Below are 21,536 nucleotides of genomic sequence, written 5' to 3'. Positions count from 1 at the left end.
GTAGTTAAGTACATGTAGTTAATCATTATTACACAGTAGGCCTACTTTAATGCATAATTACACTGCAAGAGGCACACCTTAAAATAAAGTGTAACGCAATTTTACAACTGGTTACTTTTTTTAGGAAAATAATATTGTCTAGATCATAATGCCATGTTTTATATTACTATAATAATTGTTATTGATATCTCAACATCAATTTTAACTGTTATATATATATATTATTGCTTTAAACAACAAAACAATACATTAACGGTTATTGTTATAAAACAATACATTAAAGGCCGTCGGTTTTTGTAATGACGTGTACATGCGCTTGTTGTAATGTCTTCATCCTCCACTAGATGGCAGATAATGAACTGACATTTTAAAAACAGGGTACATGGTAAAATCATAATTGTTTTCATATGCTCCATGTGTGAACACCTCAAGTGGACAGAGTCAGGCCTATTCAGATTCAGCACTCAGCTAAATTAAGGCATCAGTTAAAAAAACAGATTCGTACTAAATCATTTAAAGAATAGGTTAAGAGACTGTGTGTGTGTGTGTGTGTGTGTGTGTGTGTGTGTGTGTGTGTGTGTGTGTGTGTGTGTGTGTGTGTGTGTGTGTGTGTGTGTGTGTTTGAAGGATCCGGCTTCCTGTCAGTGGATATCCCTCCAGGAAATCGAAAGATGGTTCCACCCCTCTGTGGAGCCCCATGCCACTCATTTACACACACACACACACACACACAGACAGAGAGAGAGAGAGAGAGAGAGAGAGAGAGAGAGAGAGAGATTTGTTGTACAGATATAGGCCTACTGTTTATTTTTATAGGCCTATGTTGGCCTAACTTGTATTAAACATCATGCCGCAGTGCATGTCTTTTGTTATGCCAATAAAGCATACTTGGCAACTGATATTTATTTATTTATTTATTTATTTTGTTTGTTTGTTTAGCGGCCTGTCTGCATGTCTGTTTCTAACGTCTCCATGCTGTATAAGCAAATATGCTTATGTTAATGCAAAATATATACAAAAAAGTGAATATTTGTGGGGAAATAACCTTACATTGCTTTTTGAAAGTGGGCTGACAGTACAACTTGTAACCCATTTACTGTTCTGTAGACATAATCATATGTCCAGGACAGTAGCTACATATTAAAATATATTAATTTAGCTTGAGATGCTACGATGCAAAAACTGATGTACAAAAAAAGATATAAAACTTTAACACGTTTTTGTCTGACAGTATGTTTAAAGTACAAAAAAAATGGAAATCACTATTTGAAAAGGATAAAGACGACCATTTCATAAAATGACCTATATATTCTCTTTAAGAATTTATTATTTTTTTATTATAATTTATTTAGTTTAGAGCACATTTTCTAGCAATTTGATCCCCAAACGTCAGAATCAAACACACACACACACACACACACACACACACACACGTTGAGTTTTCATGTTTTATGGAGGCTTGATTTTTATCCCCTTACACTAACCCTACCTCTAAACCTACCAATCACAGAAAACGTTCTGATTTTTTACATTTTCAAAAAAACATCACTTAGGATGATTTATGAGCTGTTTATTCTCATGGGAACCAATACAATGTCTCCACAAGGACAAGGGTTTCGGATATTGCCACCTTTGTGGGGACATTTTGTCCCCCCCCCCCCCCCCCCCCCCCAACACACACACACACACACACACACACACACACACACACACAAAATGTGTGTGGAGGAAGGAACCCGGGCTCCTCCCGGCGAGTCCCGGGCAGGAAGAGAATGACGTCAGTGTGCTCAGCTCTCAGCAGATTCAGGTTACAGTATTCTGCATGTGCGCGCATCCGCGTCCGCGCGTGTGTGCTCGTGTTCTTGAATGTCGGATAGTGGCTGGAGGAGGAAAAGCGTGTTTACACAGACGGGCCGAGCGCCTGGGGAATAGCGCACGGCGAGAGGAAGTGAGCCGGCTCGCTGTCTGCCTGCACCAACTTCCTGCTCAGAGAGAGAGAGAGAGAGAGAGAGAGAGAGAGAGAGAGAGAGAGAGAGAGAGAGAAAACAGTCGGGATCCTATTACAGTCCGACTGAGAGCTGCCGAGACGGCCGACAGCATGGAAAAACAGCGCATTATACGGAATTCTTTTTAATAAAGTGAAAAAGGACCACAAAAACCCCGACCATTACGCACAGGTATGTGGATAATCCATCCAAACTATCTGAATGTTTTATAAATGTATAATTACTTCACAATAACAATAAAAGGAAGAAACCTTCCAAAGTACAGGACTGAAACTTGATATCCTCAAAAAAGAATGAACCTATCCAAATGAAGGAGCTGTTTGAAATGTTCATAAGGGATGTTTAAGACTTAAATGTATAAAAGTGATAGAGCTATGTGGAAAAACAACAACAACGGATCTCTTCTATCAAGACACTTCAAGTGTCCACCGTTCCCGTTACTTACGCGCAGTTTACGCACGGCTGATGAAGGTTTGGATACCTGTTGAGGTCACGAGTTCATGATGTATATTTCTTACATTTTGTTGGTTGTACATTTGAAAGCAGGGCTGTTAGAAAGGGCTGAATTTTGACTCCTGGCGCTTTAAACGCACTAGTAGAGTTTCTGGTTTGTCTGGAAACAGCAGCAGACTAATTGCCATGAGCTTCCGGATTGAAACTGGCAGCAGACAGCATCTTGAAAATGAGTCATTGGGGCAAACAAAGAAACTTCAGTTCAGTCCTATAGAGCTGATGTTACCCCTGCATCTGGATATGCTGAGGGTGATCGATGTTTGTGATCGCTAAAAGTCTTTGGACGCGTAGTCACTCATACATGAATAGACTTCATTGCATTAGATAGCAGATGATGCTAGAGCTTTCCTCAGAACTAACCCAAGGTGTCCTCAAGTTCACCGCAGGTTATTAGCTCATTAACATGTTCAACTATGACAACCAGAAAGTGTCCAAATACTGATAGCCTACTTCAACTCTTGTTTTATCATTGAAAAATAGATATTTTGCTTTAATAGTGTGCTTGTGTCATTTTTCTTTAAGACTAATGCCAGTTTCGACGCAAGTTCCTTCTGTTTTGGAGTTTTGGACACCGTCACTGTCACACTGTGTGTATAGTTCCTCCTATCTACTTCCTGTTTGGTTAAATTGGTAGATTTGCAGTTATGCAGGTTTTGGTGTCTCCGGCACATTTAAAAACAAGTTATGTGATAAAATAATCTATGGTAATTAGTAGGACTATATCAGTATTTTAGTAGTATAATTAGACCTACTATTTCTGTACTTTCCCTGAAATGATTTAAAAGAGGAACCATCATTTCCATTAAACTGCCAATTAGAAGCAATAAGTAAAATGCAACAAACAATTTAGGAATGTTTTCAGAACCCTTTCTGATACTTTGCTATTAAATACACTCCCATTTTAGGTGTCCACACTCTTTCTGTAGCCACTATTTGGACACAGACACAAACAGCCAGACATTCTCAGATCTGTCTGCGTAATTTCAAGAGCTGCAGTTCTCTCTGGAGAAATGTGGTCGTGGAGAGAAGTCCTTCACGGCTCTATTTTCTCCCTCTCTTCAGCAAAAGCTCCCTGAATTTTCCACTGCAGTCTGTGTGTGCAGGAAGAGCGCACATTTAGTCATGGCGAAGTAATGTCTGCGCACACCAACTAATCTCATTACGAGTTTCCGCTGGCGCTACAGTGGAGGGGTTTGTGAGCGCGACGGCAAGTTTGGTGTTTAAAAGCTGTCTAGGGGCCATTCAAAACACTGTGCTTGCAACTCGGTCTGTTGCACGAGTCTTGAAAGCTGTGAGCGTGTCACTTTGTGCTGGAGAGAGTCCACCTTCTCATCGTCTTCTCACCTCCTCTTTCTCCTCCCATACAGACACACACACCGACAATGTGTTAAAGTTCAAAAAACAACTTTATCAAGCAGTAAATACTGCCTGATAAGCCACTGATTGATTAGGCTTCTGCCTTCTGCTTCGGACACACTGTGTGTAATGTCTACGGCCTCCTACTTCCTGTATGGTTAGATGGGTTGGTTAGATTTAAAGGTGTTTTTACTTGGTGTTTTCCATTGACTCTTTGGAGCTTCAGTGCTGTAAAAAGTAAACTATCTGTCGTGTTGAGAAAAAACTATTGCTTGATGCAGCTCTCATTTTCAGCCATCTGAAAAAAAGTCCTGATGTATAGCTACACTGAAAATGTGACTTGTTTTGCACACAATTTATTAGAAGTACATTTTGAAAAAATTACAACATAATATTGAATATAGTGAAAAAGTTAACAGGAGTTGCGATAGTCTTTTCTTCACTATAGAATGTATATTCAAGTGAAACAGCTTCTCGAACAAGAAAAAATGTAGACTGTCCATTGGGAATTGATTGGATGATTGTGGTTTGCTATTGGTCGATCTCATATGAGTGAGAGGTTGTCCCGCCCTCCTAAAGAAAAGAAGAGATAGGGCAGGGATTTTAATTAGTTTAAAGATTTTTTTAGAAAATAATTATTTGCACTGATAAATCATTTATAAATACTACAGTATTCCATAAAAAACAACAATTGTCAATTTTGATTTCAAGGTGACTTTAAAATATTTCATCAACTTGCAATTCTGATGTAGTTGCATTTAAAATGGTAAAATAAGTAATATTTAAACTAACAATGAATATTACACTGAAGAGGCTCCGGAAACGAACCACAACTGCCTCGAATTTTTGGTACAGAAAACACAATTATGCTAACAATCAATGGATAATCTTTGAGCAGTAGAAAATGAACTCGAGTTGCCGGCTGCATAAACTGTTTAGACTAGTCTTAAAAGTTAGTCATCTCATTTTTTTCTTCGAGACTGATCCTTACTTTTTAAAATCATTTATATAAGATTGGTCTAATTTGAATCCGAAAAATGAGACAGATTACAGTAACTCTTCTCTAACTGCTAGTTGGTCAAATTAGTTTTTGAGACAGTCTTAACATAAGAGTTTATAAGTTTATGCAAAATAGGTGTAGCAAAACAAGTTACCAAACTTTACTGCAGTAAAACTGTCAGAAAAGTGAATAAATATTCATAAATAATTCCCCAGTGCATTATGGGAATTCTGAATTGTAAAGTTAAGTTGATTTTACTTTTTATACCTTATTACAAAATTGTTCTACTTTGAAATGAATACATGAGAGATTATAAATAAATCAAACAAGTGAATATTTGAGTTGAATCGAGTACAAATTACTAGTCTTTTTAGTTCAGATTATTTATTGCAGATAATACTAAAATTTTTCTACTAATTACAAATATTTTTTTCCAGTGCATTTCCTAAGGTCCTATGGCATGAAGTCAAAATGTTTGAGCTTGTCCGTGGCATCTAAGCATTTAATGTAGTAAAACAGTGTGTTTTCTTACTGATGTGTAGGCCCAGATGGTATCTGTGGACTTTTTCACATTTTCTGCACCATTTGATGCAGGGGGGACATTTCCACGAGGCCACATTTCGTGAGCTTAGAATTATACGGTTCTATCTCCACTTTTGGTCGAAATTGAGTTTTTGACATAATCTTATCCATTAGGTGTTTATTAATGCCGGTGTGGTGTTATTTTTGTTAAAAAAAAATGTGTCAGTAGTTATTAATAAAATAGAAAGGTTCCATCTCACAAAACAGCAGGGATGTAAAAACTTTGATGCTCAATTTCTCAGAACTACCCTAAACGGAGATAGAACTGTATAATTCTAAGCTCACGATTTGCAATGCCCAATTCCAATTTGTTGACTATATGTAATATAAAAGTGATCCATATCCGATATCTGCATTTACACTATACACTTGACAAAACAACCCAAGGAATACATACTGACCCAGAAAGGCTTCGGTCAAAAAGGAAGTTAAAACAATGCGATCATCAATTTACACGGATCCCAGTAAACAACTAAAAACGCTGTATTATTCATGCCAGGCCAGTAGTTGGCGATGTCACTTTGCAAAGAAACACTATGCTCCTATAGACTGAACACTTGCGCAGGACATCACCATTTTCAGAAAATTTAAACTCGCACTTTGAAACCTGTTTGCAAAAGTTTGCATTTCCAGGCCCCCAAAATGGCATTGTCATGAAAATGAACACACTTGTCAAAATGTTTCATAGACAAACATGATATGCATGGAGATGTGTAGAAGTTTGTGAAAGAATCCAATATGTATGATTCATTTATTTCATGAAATGTGTAAAAACAGCCTTAAACCTAATGACCATGAAGCTGATGCATGCCAGACAGTAGCATAACAACAGAGTCAAGGCAGTGCAGACAGTATGTTTGAGTGTGTGTTGTTTTGTTTAGCGCACAGTCTTTTATTTATTTGTGTGTCAGGAGGTCTCTCACCCTTTCTACATGCCTAAATGCATTTTTTCTTCAAAATGCCTTTAAAAGTTCCTTGCTAAGGATTCAAACTTATCTTCTGCATGGTTTATTTCATTGCTCACATTGAAAGACAATAAAGAGACAAAAACTCCAGATTTGCACATGCAAATCACATTTGTTCACAGCAACTGTGCTTAAAAGGGAGACATTTTTTCCCCTCTTGCAATAATTTAACAATGACTTTTACAGCCACGTTCCATGCAGGCACTTCTCCAAACGGCTTAGAGCTCTTGAAATCAGCGTTTATTCCCTTTGATTAGGCAGTAAATCTAGGAATCCATGAGTCTGTTCTTCAGGCTCTCACATGCAATATGTCAGTCTATAGACGTCCATATAGGCGAGAGCTTTGTGCCAGCACGAAAAGAGAAGAGGAAACCTCCCATTTGTGCCTTGTGTCCGTGTGGTCCCTGCGTTCCTGTGTTTGCTCCCCACAGCAGGAATTCCTACCTTTCAGCTCGGGATCGGCATTCCCAGGAAGACGCCCTTCAAATGAGAATTGGAGGAAGTCCTGATATAGACAGTTTTACGGTCGTTTAACGCAGATGCTCCGCTCAGAGGATGCTGGAGCAGGAAATGGTTTCATTTCGCTTCTTTGGGAGTTTGGAAAAAAATGAATGTGCGACAGTATGTGGCGTATGATGAGCATTTGTGTTGTGCCCAAGTGTGGAGTACAAGATCTAATAATCTGTAAATTGCTGTATGAGCATGTATAATGAGATCTGTGTCACATATGTAGAGGAGTAATGAATGAGTGTATATAAATGTGTGTGTGTGTGTGTGTGTGTGTGTGTGTGTGTGTGTGTGTGTGTGTGTGTGTGTGTGTGTGTGTACACTACAGTACTTCCTGATTAATATCTGTATACTGAATTGGCAGCGTTTTTCAAGCACTTCTTTCTTTGTCACGACAGGTTTGGCCAAATCATGTGTCTTTACACTCACTCTAGCTGATATTCCAAACAAAAGCATCTGAAAAGACTAAAATTAAAGTCTTGTAAAGCAAACTTGAAATCAAAATGGAATTTACTTTCTTAGGTTCTTAGGTTCAGTGTTAAAAATGACCGTGTAAACGTTAAGCAAACCAGGACTAAAAATATACTTTTCTTTTTTTGGCCCAGACGAACCAAGAGTAAGTGTTTTAGGTTTGATTTTAGCCTGTTCCGTTTCCTCCTTAAGGCTCATTATTTGATCAATCCCGTGATGATTTCCAGAGCCATCAGTTTGATGAGCAAAAATCAGGGTGAAAGTGTATGCTTGTTCGTCTTTGTCAAAATCATGACAAAGACTTTCCCAAAATAAGGCAGTCTGCAACCAGGGAGTTCCTCTTGGCCAATAAAACATTCTCTGTGTCAGAGCTTTCCACACTACTGAGTCAGCCAGCATCATTTCTCAATCTAGCGCTCCGTCTCGTCCGTTCCCTCATCCATCGCTCCGTCTCGGGAGAGCGCTGGCTCAGACAGCAGGAAGGCCGCAGTAAACGCCAACCCGCCCTGTTTGACTGACTTACAGTTACCAAAGGGTATGATGTAACGCTAGTTAAAACCGAAAAGTGTGTATAAACGTGTACACTGACACACACACATTTGACTGCTTTGAATTCTAGTCAAACTGGTTTCTGACGGCTGTCAGATCTCAACCTGAGGTCCTTTCTGTCCTCCAGCCAATTCTTCCTGCACTCTGGCCCTCTCCTGCACTGAAAATAAGAAGAAAAAATAGGCAGAAACTCTATTCTACAATACAATTAGTTTACACAGGGTGTCTTAAATGGACAGTTCTCCTAAAAATGAAAAGTCTGTGGTCATTCACTTACCAACATCATGTTATTTTAAAGACAGTTAACATTCTTTCTTCTATGAAACACAAAAGGAAACATTTTGAAAGCATATGATTCAAAGCATAATTTAACACAGTAATGTTTATGTCTATTGAAACTACTTAACTCTAATTGTAATTATATATAAATCTTTTGATGGAATGTTGTGTTGTTATTTCCATCAAGAGGTGCATACATTTTTGGTCAAGACCGAGTTCAGCACCGAGTAAAGTCTCTTCCACCACATCCCAAAGACTTACAATGAATTTCCAACAGTTCTTTCACAATTTGAGCCTGATATGGCCACAATGTGTCCTACATGGTTGTTGAAGAAATGAAAAGCTACAAACTGCATCAATTAGGTTCGAAGAACTGTTGCTAAAAACATAAAACACTATAGAAACATAATAATCACTGCAAAAATTATCCAATCATAAAATCTTTAGCATTAGCATTTAAATCCAAACAGCTACTTTTTTTTGGCCAGGCAGTGTATATTATATTATATATTTAATATTATGTATATATATGCATTTTTTATATTTTTATATGTTTCAGCCCCTGGTCAAAGTGTACAGGTTTCATAATGGATATATAGTGGAATGGAAATATTTCCCAAAATGTACATTGTAAAAACTTTCTAACCTAACTTTCTAACTTTCTAACTCAATTTTCTAGTGACTGTTCACATCTAAATTTTTCAATTGGCCCTAGTGAAATTCTGGAAATTGATCAAAAATGAAATGAGCAGAATTTCACTTGGGCCAACTGAAAATTTAGATGTGAGCAGTCACTAGAAAGAGAGTTGGGGAGGTTAGAAATTTTTTACAGCGTAAGCAGCGACAAAGAGCAAAAGGTTATGATTAAACTAAGGTTAAGTGTGTGGTTTAAGGGCATGACGACAGCAGTCACAGGAAGCGGCCCAAACAAGATTTAAACTTCCTGTACTGTTGGGCTTCTAACATTGACCCACTTCCTGTTGGAGTCAATCCCAGACCACATGCGTGAAGCAACTCACTCCAGTTTACTAGAAAATCCTTATCTTACACTCAATGGATCCACTTCCATATTGACTGCAACTTTGTTTAAATCAGAGTGTGCTGGAAAAAAATTTTTTTTTTCTTTTAGAAATATCAGTGATCCAAGAAGTGTAGTGGAGGAAAATTTAACATCACTCAAATATTGTTAAGTGTCATAACTCTGCATATGTTTAAGGTTTCTTGAAGGAATAAGAGTAGATATCTTTATGCACATCCTGTTTCGTGAAAGCGCAGCTTCCTGTCAGAGTCCAACCACAGCACCACAGTATAAAGAGCACTTATAGGCATTTTTCTGCTCTGAAAACCATTCACAAAAACTGGATAATCTAACCATCCTTATCTGCAACATTGGCGGCCATCCAATGTGTAAAGATTGAGTATGTGTGTCTTTGCATGTTCCACTACTTTTGTCAGTATGAAGGTCTGATAATGACGGTTTGGGTGATTCAGCAGCAGATAATATAAAGGGAAGTGTTTAACTTCACTTTTTTTCCCTATGTAATTCTGGATCATCTGGTATTTCGATAAAACAGAACTCATACACTACCATTCAAAAGTTTACGTGTTTTTTATGTTTTTGAAAGAAGTCTCTTGTGATCACCACGGCTGCATTTATTTTATTTAAAAATAGCGTTATATTTGTAATATTATGAAATATTATTACAATTTAAGCTGTTTTCTATTGTAATATATTTTAAAATGTAATTTATTCCTGTAATGGTGAAGCTGAATTTTCAGCATCCAGTCTTCAGTGTTACATGATCCTTTAGAAATCATTCTAACATGTTGATTGGCTGCTCAAGGAACATTTATTTTGTGTAAACTGTGATGCATTTTGCAACTTTTGAAATTTGTTCAGTCTTTACTGTAACTTTTGATAATTTAATGCATCCTTACTGAATAAAAGTATGAATTACTTTTTTTATTTTTAAATCACTGAACCCAAAGTTTTAAGCGTTAAAAGCGTTTTAAAAATGATAGATCTGAATTTTCATTTTTGGGTGACCTATATGTTTAAAAATTCCCTTAAAGCTTGTAGGTTTTGAACTATTTTGTGCCCCCTTAACCCCCTTATCTCTGCCTGGTGGCTTTAATCAATGTTCATAAACAGGGTCTTGTGGACAAACTCCATGTTTGCCTTGTTAGTAATCTCTGTTCACAAGTGGGTGTATTTGCCTGCCTTTGAACGGACACCTCCATCCCAAAGAGGGACGGTCGATGCTGGAACATGTTGCTTGTTTGCGAGCCATTCCTGGTTCAGTCTTTCTGTCTGATAGCCCTTTGTTGTTTATGAGCCTGTGCGTTAATGTACAACAGAACAGGAAATGCTTGCTGAGTTTGTGGGAGGGCACCCAGGAATGACGTTTTTTGTTCATGCGAGAGATGAAGAGTGCAGAGGGAAAAGGGGAAATTTAAGGGAGAGGATGGATTCAGGAGCACGAACGCGCACTCTTTAATGTGGCTGTATTTATACGACTGATGCTCCGGCCTCTCCCATTTCACCACTTCCTGTGAGAAACCTGCATGGATGGTTAAAGGAAAGTTTTTACAAAGCAAACGCAATCACTCCTGGAAGGATGTCTGATTATCAGATCAAGGCGCCGGTCCGTACACATCCAGACACAAACTAAATTTGCCTTTGCGGTACCACAAGATCTTCATTCAGATACTCAAACCTTGTTAGGGTCATAAAAAAAATCCTCATGCCACCTTTTCTTGACCAATGAACAAGCAGTGCAAGCAGAGTGTAACCTTGGCTAATTTAAATTAGATAGGCACTTGATGAAATTACACCACACTCTCACCTCGTTCACGTTGCTTTAAATCCGTACCGGAAAAAACAGCATTGTTACAAAATCTAGCAAGCAGCATTTTAAGGTGCTGCTCCAAAACTTTGAATACCTAATTTTAGCCAAAATTCTCAAACTAAAAGACATCAAACTAGGTTTTGTAAAAGAATATCAGCCTGATTATGATTATTAAAATGTAAATATACTGTTGATATTAATAATGTGCCTTTCCTCGTCTAACAGATATGGAGAGTGCCATCACGCTGTGGCAGTTTCTGCTGCAGTTACTGCTGGACCAGAGCCATAAGCACCTGATTTGCTGGACGTCCAATGATGGCGAGTTCAAGCTGCTCAAATCGGAAGAAGTCGCCAAACTTTGGGGCCTACGCAAAAACAAGACCAACATGAACTACGACAAACTTAGCCGAGCACTACGCTACTACTATGACAAGGTTACACAAGCTCACATTTCACAAATGACAGCGTCTTTCAGACGTATGACCAATGATAATCGTCAATCTGATCTCATTAGAAAACTATTTTACGTGATTTTGTGGAATTTATACAATGTAATTCGTACAGAATACAATTTTTAGAGGAAACTTAAGCATTAAGGTCCGCACCTTAACCTACTAGTTAGTGGGGCAGATCGTAGTAAAAGTATGCCTGAGATCATACGAATTAGCCACCAAATGTAAAATTATTACAAACTGCAATGAGAGTTTGTTGAAATCATCCTCTTTCTCTTGCAGAATATCATAAAGAAGGTGATTGGTCAGAAGTTTGTGTATAAGTTCGTCTCATTCCCTGATATTCTGAAGATGGATCCCCAAGCAGTGGAGCTCGGTCGGGAAGGGGGTCACGTCACAGGGGGCGTCATGTTACAGGAGGTGGAGTCTGACGGTGAGGGGGAGGAGTCTCCGAAGCTGTCGCTGTCATCGCTGAGAAGTCCGGTCTGTAGGAACGAGTATCTTCACTCTGGTCTGTACTCGTCCTTCACAGTCAGTTCCCTCCAAAGTCCGCCTCCGCTACTGCGTCCAATCAAAATCGAGAAGCAGCGAGGTGGCGAACGAGAGGAGGAGGGACAAACAGTGATTCGGTTTGTCACTAATCGATCAGAGAAGGTCGTTCCCCTCGCTTCCTCACCACGACCTGCATCCGCGGATGTTTTCTTCACTTCGAAATCCTCCCCCTGCTCGTCCCGCAGCCCCTCCCCCACTCATAGCCCTGTCTATATGCTGCGGCAGGGGCGGAGCCCGGAGGCTCGCATAGACGAATCAGAGCAGATCGCTCAGCCTCTAAATTTATCATCCGGCCACAGGGAGCGAGCCCAGAATCAGGCCACGCCTCCCGAGAGGAGGACCGGTAACAACGGACTGCCTCCCAAAGCTCGGAAACCCAAAGGGCTGGAAATCTCCGCCCCTTCCATATTGCTTTCAGGAAGTGACTTGGGCTCCATCGCCCTCAACAGCCCCGCACTGCCCTCAGGGTCCCTTACGCCAGCCTTTTTCACTGCACAGGTATCAAACTATGTCACATGTTCTTGTATTTGTATGTTCACACACAGCCTAACACGCATAATACACACATCTGTTCCAAAACCCAGTGAGCTGCCTATCTAGACAGCATTTTAAGGCATGAAAGAAAAAGCTGTTTCCAAAACATGGGCAGAATACACAGTGACTTATTTTGGCTAATAGCTGATAAGCCCAGAATGCATTGCAACAAATGTACATAAAAACTGACACAACTATGTATTATTATAATATTATGCATTTAGCTTAGAAACATGCAAATGTAAAACTCTATCGGAATCAATTCAACAAAAGGCGAGGTAAGCATTGTGACAATTGCTTAAAACTAAAAGATAAAATGTAAAAAAATACTAATATTTAATACCAAACATTATTGATAAAGATTGTGCAAATTTAAATGAAAAGTAGATATTTTTGTGCTCGATAGAATATAGTGTTGTTAGCCTAGCAACATGCTAATGCGAAGCTCTTTTGGAATCAAATGTGAAAAAGCTAAGCAGTAGATAGCAAGGCAGCAAGGTGTTTGGAAAATAGGTAATAGCCTGATTATGAAAACGGAGTCAGTGACTCCCTCTGGTACATTAGACATTTACTTATATTTACCAAAAGTATTAATAAAAGTAGTCTGAGTAAAGATAGACTATGTAGCCTACTGTATAAGTGCAAACTATTTTTATGCTTGGTTAACTCATGTTGTTAGCTTAGCAATATGCTAATTTTGCCCTATTTTGTGTGAGAGTGTTGTTGCCTTTGTAGAGCTTTCAAATCAGGTTTCATTTAGTTGTTAGCAGTATTTTAGGTTTTGGAACAGAGCTACAAATGAACTCAAAAACATTCTATCCAGCACTTTTTTTAGGCCTCCAACAGATAACATATAGACATGACACACACCTATACTGGTAATACAGCTATTCTGTGAGATGTTTTGGTCTTTACTGGGTGTGTAGGGAGAATTGTGTGGCAGGTGGACGGGTTTTTTAAAAAGTGGTAGAGAGAGACAGAACGAGGGGAAAGACAGAAAGAAGGGCACAAGCGAGAGAAGGGAAACCTGTAAGTAAAGCCATATGTCTGTAATCTCGCACACTACAGCTTAGTGACACAGGACAGAGAAAAACAGAGCGAGAACGAGAAATTGATTTCACATGCTGCCCTATAGCCACAACCTGGTGATCCAAAGTCCATGACCCATGGGAAACTACATGCTCATGTAGAATTCTCTCTAACTTTCTCTTTTAAAGAGACAGTTCACCTTAAAAAATTTAAGCCATTTTTCCAAATATTTTCTCACCCCCATGACTTTACAAACTCATACAACTTCAATGCTGACGTGAACACTATATGCTTACAGCCGAACGCACAATCTTTCAAAGTATGCATCATTTAATAGCGTGCGCTATTTTGCTCTAGAAGTTTTGAACCAAAAAATGTTTTTGTACTCTTATAAATTAGAGCGGGTATCCCTCAAGCCCCTCACACAAGCATTCATCAATGTGGGCGTCTGTTGTTGTTGTTGTTGTTGTCGTCTCCAGTACTTTGTTGTTGTTCTGTTGCATTCGCTTTTTTACGACTGTGAACATCAGGTCAGGCAATGTTGCCACCTAGTGCAAGAAAATTCAAGGCACATGTGCAAACCAAGTATGCACAGTTAGAAAAATGCTTGCTGTGCACAAGGCGCGTACTATGCTGATGATAAAATTTACGCCACACGCATTACTCATAGCCTAGCATGCGCATAAAAAGTATACTTTAGGCTTATTCAGTGGAACACGAAAGGAGAAGTTGTAGCCACTCTTTTCCTTACAACAAGTGAAAATTCATCCAAGGTTTTTTTTTTTTTTTGTCTTAAATCTTTGTTCCTATTGAAGGACATCAGTCACCTTGTACTATTTATGGTGCCTTTTTGCTGTTTAACATTCCCTAGGCCCTGCTTACACCTGGTATTAAGATGCGTTTTGGTCGTTGAGATCACAAGTAGACTACACTATACAGGTGTAAATGGGGTCTAAAACGTTTTGAGCTTGTCCACTCTCGACCACTTCCAGAGGTAGTTAAAAACGCATTAGACCGGATTGCTTTCGTAGTGTAAATACCCATGTGGTCAAATGTGTTTACGTCTCCGCCTTCTGACCTCATGCACAAACATTATGGGAAGCGTTTTAGCCAGACGGGATTTAAACTTTGTCGGCTAAAGACCCAAGCTTAGCTTGAAGACGAAAAACGTACCAAACACAATGTTCTCTCGCCATTCCTGATTTCTAACACACACTCACAGTGTCCAGCATGGTCTTGTGGCTGTCAGAGCAGAAACATGTCAGTAGCATGTTTTGCTACTGCTCTATGTTTTTCTGTCATCTTCGGTCTCGTTCATATTGCGCAATCTTATTTCGTCCATTAGATCGAAGATCTAGATCTGAGAAAGCCCATTCATAGACCCTCCCCTTGAAGAAATCAGGACAGAAGTGGTTGAAAGTTGACAAAAGAGATGGATTATTTAAAACACCGGATGTAAACGGGTATGTGTCTCCCTCGTCTACTTGTGATCCGATCGACCAAAACGCATCTTAATATCAGGTGTAAACGGCCCTAGTGACCATCGTCTTTGTTGTAGGCTAAGCATTTGGGACACATCTCCACAGAAAGTTAAACAGGTTTTGAATGACATGAGGTTGAGCACATGACAGAAGTTTAATTGGGGGTGAACTGTTGCTTTAAACATCCTGAAACATCTACAACAGACAGTTATTTCATAACCCCAGATTGAGCAAAGACTGCTCAGACATATTATCTATGTCCAGGACAGTTGAATTTAAAGAAACTGCATTTGTGCTGCATACCCTTAACGCTCCAAATTTGTCCTGTTCACGAAAGAAATCTGGGAAATTTTAAAAGGGGTGCTCAGACTTCTTCCGCATGACAGGCTTCACGCACACACGTGCCTGGACATGCAGAGACTCACATTCGTCTCTCCAAAGTTTCGGGATTTCATGATCCATGACTTCAGTGACTAATACAAATACCATCTCATGTTCCTGTTCCCCCCTTTCACAACACCTCCTCTTCTACTTTTTCTTCAGACTCCCTCTGGTTTGCTGTTGACACCCAGTCCTCTCCTGTCCTCCATTCATTTCTGGAGCAGCCTGAGTCCCGTAGCCCCTCTCAGCCCCGCCAGGCTACAAGGTCACAGTTCACTCTTTCAGGTACGCACAAAACATTCCCAAAACCTTCACCTATAAAAATAGGAATCTGAATGTGAGAATGTGGTTGTTCATTTATTTTGGTTCAGCATTGACATGCGAGCGTGTTTTAGGTAGGGATTTGCTTGTGTTTTGCTAGCGTGCGTTTGTGTTTGGTGTCGTGTTTCAGTTTTCATGTGAGCGAGAGGGGAAATCCTGTGGATACTTCCTGTTCTGACCCGAGGGAGAGTGTGTAGGGAGGTGTGTGTGAGCGAGCGAAAAAGACAAAGCAAACTGTATATTTATGCTCATCTTGCTTTTTGAGGGGAGCGTTCCAGTCTTTTCTGTAAACATCGCTAGGCAGCAGGAAACCATTATGGTAATCACGGCGACTGCTTGACTACCTTTACAGGAATAGTGACAGTTCTTGATGTGCACTTTTACTAACACACACACACACACACACACACACACACACACACACACACACACACACACACACACACACACACACACACACACACACACACACACACACACACACACACACACACACACACACACACTCCCCCACTCTCACTTCCTCCCTGGGCGGCTGTAGTGGGAGTTTTCTGGTTGGTCACATGACTGTCGTTCCTGACGTTATTGGCTGTGGTGGAAAACTCTTGCTGCTCGTCTGTTCTTTTTTCTTTTAAAATGCCATTCTTCTTCTTTTTTATTATTTTCTATACCTGTAAAATAAAGAACTGAAAAAATATGCTTTTAAGATGTTTTCGAGACACTCGGGGAAATGGATTTACTGGTGTATGAGTGTGTGTGTGTGTAGGGTTTGGAAATAAGCTACAGATGTTTCCGCTCTGCATTGGATATGGGGGAAAAACAGCTTCCTGTTAAAAAAGGGAGGGGGTGATAACTGAAAAAGACTGTCTGTGTGTATAGTCAGCTTTCACATAACAGGAAGTTCCTCTCCTAGCACTACCATGATGCCTTTTGACTACGAGCATGTTTGTTATGTGAACCACATTTTTTTGTGGGGAGAAAAATGTATTAGGGAAGATATTTAGAAACTTAAAATAAATCCTCAGGTCATATTTCACCTAAAAATCTAAAGAAATAATAAAATAAAATGCTTTTTTGTTGTTGCATTTTGACTTTTTTTGGTAAATTTAAGAAGTCCAATTGTAACTTCACAATGTGTAATAATAAAGTAAATATTTTAACCATTAAATCATCACAATGCTAAAATTGGTCCCACAGGCTTAATTTTTTTTCATATATATATATATATATATATATATTTATATATATATTATAACACACACCTGGGCATTTCTTTAAGTTCAACCCAATAATGTCAACATACAAACACGACTAACTAAATAAACAAAAGGAAATGTCAGGTTGTATTTAACCTCAAAGAACTACATGGATATTTCTTAATAGGATTTGCCCATTAGGATGAGAACTTATTTGGCCCGGTCAAGTCACTATTCAACATTAGACGACACTTCCTGATACAATTATTTGCATGTGTTTTTTAAACCTTAAAAAGCATTTGCTTCACAGTTACTAAACATAGTATATGAACACATTGTTGTGATTCAGTACGTGTAGCATTACCTCAATGTTCTGTTTGCTTTCTGACTCTCTCACAGTTCCCCACCCTGTTGAACGGGCCGCTCCCGGTACCCCTCCCCAACCTGGACTCATCCTCCCTCCTCCTGTCCTCCAGCGCTCAGAAATCCTGATTTCTGGACACTTCATATCCACCCCCAGAGTTATACCTTTACTCTTACACTAAGAAGGAATTATGGACCTTCATGTCATTTTTTGAGCCAGACTGCACTTCACCCTCTTGTGGTCACCTTCACCTATAGCACCCTTCAGTTCTGTTGAGTTTTGGACCAGCAAACTTTGTGTTTTCTTTTTCAACTCAGGCTGCAATCCAAAAAGCTCACCAAATTCTTCCGCAAGCTCTTAAAATAGGGAATTATTATGAGGTGATGCCAAAGAACATGAAGTGTCCTTTTGAGAAGATGGTGAGTCATTGGAAATGGAGCTTTAGAGAATCTCATTTTATTGGTGAACATGTTCAAGACTGGCCTTTTGGCAGGTTATTTTTCAGTCTCTTCGACAGTTTCAAATCGAGACAAACGATGCTGGACGACGTGAAACACGTTCAAACCAGCGTAGACTTTCAGTACCTCCTCAAAACATGATGCTTTCCAACAGTTCTCCATTCCCAAGGTGCTTCAACTGGAAAGATCTCCCTGTTTTGTCCACCAGTTCAGACTTCAAAGAAACATTTAAACCATATTAAAGGAATCTCGTTAGCATTTAAGTCTCTTTTTTATTTGTCTGAGGCTGTGAATCGGGTTTCTGTTTGTCTGATATTGTATAATATTGCGTTATATGCACTGTGCTTTAAATGTACTACCGGCTGTGCCTTTTGTGTAAGAATTGTGTATTTGTATTATTTTCCTGCTTAAATACATTTTGTAATAGACGAAATTCCATTTCAATATTGGAAAGAAAAGCTTTGTAATAGCTTCCGGTTATTTTTTGCATTAATGAATTGATTAAAAAGTGTATTCTCGTATTGATTTATATTTTTTTGCTTTTCAAGAGTCAAGAAAATGTGCCTTGTGTTTTATAAATAAAATCAAGCATTGAATGCGACTCAACATCCTCACGTCTGATCAAACACCTCGCACCATTTCAGGATGAAATACACGCAAACACAAATATAATAAACAGACGACAGAGAGTTCGCTGTAAGAAACAGACCATTTTTACTTCACTGATTAAGAGAAATAAATATCTGCAGTACAAAGAGTTAAACGGTCAATTCAGCCGACAGCAGGTGTTCTGAGAGCGTCGGAGGCGGAGCTTACAGGACAACACGCATTCCATGCGTCACGTATACACACGCAATCACGCACACACTCGCGCACGCATTCTCCAGAAACAATCGACTCCGGTGTTACATTATTAATTAACATCTGTCAGTTCAGAAAAAAAATTCAAACAGTCATTTCAAATCTAATATCTTCTGGGTTCTTCATGTTTATAAATGCTGGGAAAAGAAACATTGGTCCAACGCTGCTGTCAAAAAGTTTTTTTTGTGTTGTAGTTACTATTTCTTTTTTATACACACAATATCTTTTTTCTCTTCTGAATAAAATCAAGCACACATGTGGGACAGTCGGACTCCAACATGCCACTTTAAGATACCATAAATTCACAGAAGAGTCAATATGTAACATTTAAAAAGATCTCTTAATACTGTTATTGAAACTAGCTCATCTTCATAGCCATCACTTGCATGGAGCAATGGGCTCTGTACAGTTACTGATCTCCGTATTCACACATACACTCACACTTTCTCGCTCTTTCACATGTGTTGCACACACTCGTAAGCTACAGAGGAGCTCGATTAATAGGAGAAAGTCATTTGCAACTGGTTTTGATGATGCATCAGGAGCTCCGACTGTGAAAGAAAGAAATAAAAAATCTGACAAACAAGAACTTCAGTTCCGACAGGAAGTTATCACTGTGAATGAACGAATGAATGCTAAAGAGGGGAAAGTTGGTTCTCAGTTCAAAATGGTGAGGTCACAAAGTTCCTGCTGGTCCAGTGTTTGCTTTTTCCACCCTCGTTTTGCAGCTTTCTGAAGCCCACCTGGTTGAGATGGTCCCTGATTGAGCAGGCCGTTCACGTGACGTGGCCTTTGAGGAACATATCCACTCTTATTTTTCTTGAAATGATGCTTTAAAACTTGAGGAATTAATATTTGGGAAGGGAAGGATTTTTTCAGGACGTTTGGTTTGTCTTGAAGTGAAATCGGCATGCCAGGAAAATCAAAAGTAAATTCAAAACACGCATTTCACTTCTGTAAAACCAACATAACAATAAACGGACAGCTGCGATATCAACATTCAAACAGAATTTGAATCGTTCCTAAAAAATAAACATATTGACGTGGGACTGATGTGTCCGAGACAACCAGGAGGGTCGCACAAGAGTGAGGAAGTTACGAAGAGACAGTAGTCAGTTAGCAGCAAAACAACTCCTCCGTCAATAAATATATACATGTTCACACACCCTAAGCGTCACACCGGGGAAGGCGTCCAGACGAGGGGCCGATGGGCGTTCTGGCTCAAGGCTGCATGCTGGAGGCGGGACACTGGGGGGTGGGGGGGGGTTATGGTATTGATCAACCCATTCCCTTTCACCACGCATGCACACGCAACAAACACCCTCTCTCAGAGGGCGAGGGGGACTAGTCAGTTAGTCTATTCAACACAGTCACGGAATAAGAGCCATCGACCTGATCCGTCCAGTGTGTGTGTGTTTGTGTGTGTGCTTGTGTGAGAGTGTGTGTTTGTGATGGGCAAGAGTGTAAGGGAACGCAGCTTAAAACAGCATGCTCTGCCGTCTGTTCTTGCTGTTTCCTGTAAGGGGAGAGACAGAAAGAAGAGAATGAAGAGGAGGAGAGAACAAAGTTTACAAAGTTACAAATTAATAATAATAAAAAAAATGTATTAATTAAAAAATGTATATAGCTACACCCACAACATTATATATAAAATGTATATATATATTTTTTTAGATGAGATGAATAATTTTCAAAAATATTTTTCATATGTAATTAATTAAAAATGTATGCAGTTATATTAGTTATATTATTAGGAGAGAACAGGGCGTACAAGGTTACAAAATAATTCTAAAATAACAAATGCATAAATAAATAGTTGTACAATTATTTATAAAAATATTATTTAAAATGTGATTTAAATTCTGCATTACACATTATACTCACACACATGTGTATAATGTATAATGTATATAGCAGCAAAACATATAATTTTTAAAAAATATATTTAGTTATTAAATGTATTAGTTATATTATTAGATGAGAGAACAGTGCACAAAGGTACGGAATGATACAAAAAATAAATATTTTAAAATGTTATAATATATACACAATACATTTTAGGATATATATTCATTTATATATAAATAAAAAAATAAAAAAATAAATATATATATATATATATATATATATATATATATCAAATACATTTAAATAATTATTTTAATATATATATATATATATATATATATATATATATAAATAAAGAAATTTAAATTATTGATCGAGAAATTTTTGTAAAAAATAAAAAAATAATTCTATACAATATTTATAGCTTAAAGGGATAGTTCACTCAAAAATGAAAATTCTGTCAGTATTTACTCACCCTCATGTTGTTCCAACCCCGTAAGACCCGTTCATCATCGGAACACAAATTAAGATATTTTTGATTAAATCTGAGAGCTGGATCACTCCTCCATAGGCTTCAAAAGGATTGAAACTTGCCGGCCTCGAAAAGTTATTAAAGACATCGTTAAAATAGTCCAAGTGACTACAGTTGCTAGATCCTAAGTTTATCAAGCGACGAGAATACTTTTTGTGCACAAAAACAAACAAAAATAACGACTTTATTTCAATTATACATGTCCTTCTCTGTTGGTCTCTAGTCAGTTAACTTAGTGTGATAGTGTAGTGCTACGCCACACGCAGGCTCACTATTGGCCGACGCTGGTCATGTGAGTGATGCGTGTGACGTACAACAACAGAAGCGTACGCTATTACACTAGTGAACTGACTCGAGGCCCACAGAGAAGGAAATTAATAGTTGAAATAAAGTCGTTATTTTTGTTTTTTTGCACAAAAAAAGTATTCTCGTCGTTTGATAAACTTAAAA

The 21,536-nt window shown here is 38.6% G+C and overlaps 2 protein-coding genes across 2 annotated transcripts in view; one reads left to right on the top strand and one right to left on the bottom strand.

The window, feature by feature from the left end:
* Positions 1 to 1,703: 1,703 nt before the first annotated feature.
* On the top strand, positions 1,704 to 18,446 carry elk3 (ETS transcription factor ELK3). Its single transcript, XM_077234959.1, has 5 exons — positions 1,704 to 2,177; positions 11,303 to 11,511; positions 11,812 to 12,579; positions 15,669 to 15,791; positions 17,423 to 18,446. The coding sequence occupies exons 2-5, from the start codon at positions 11,305 to 11,307 to the stop codon at positions 17,513 to 17,515; spliced, it is 1,191 nt and encodes a 396-aa protein (XP_077091074.1). The 5' UTR covers positions 1,704 to 2,177; positions 11,303 to 11,304; the 3' UTR covers positions 17,516 to 18,446.
* An 89-nt stretch (positions 18,447 to 18,535) lies between these two features.
* Positions 18,536 to 21,536, bottom strand: part of cdk17 (cyclin dependent kinase 17) — a 57,560-nt gene continuing 54,559 nt past the window's right edge. Inside the window, exon 17 of the mRNA XM_077234958.1 lies at positions 18,536 to 20,222. Coding sequence (XP_077091073.1) covers positions 20,185 to 20,222 — 38 coding nt within the window. The 3' untranslated portion in view covers positions 18,536 to 20,184. The remainder of the gene's footprint in view (positions 20,223 to 21,536) is intronic.

The sequence above is a fragment of the Siphateles boraxobius genome, unplaced genomic scaffold, assembly GCF_051911475.1.
Source record: "Siphateles boraxobius isolate OS27281-9 unplaced genomic scaffold, OSU_SipBor_1 19, whole genome shotgun sequence".
NCBI lineage: Eukaryota > Metazoa > Chordata > Actinopteri > Cypriniformes > Leuciscidae > Siphateles > Siphateles boraxobius.
Note: the sequence above shows the minus strand (reverse complement) of the source record. Positions and strands in the feature narration are given on the sequence as shown.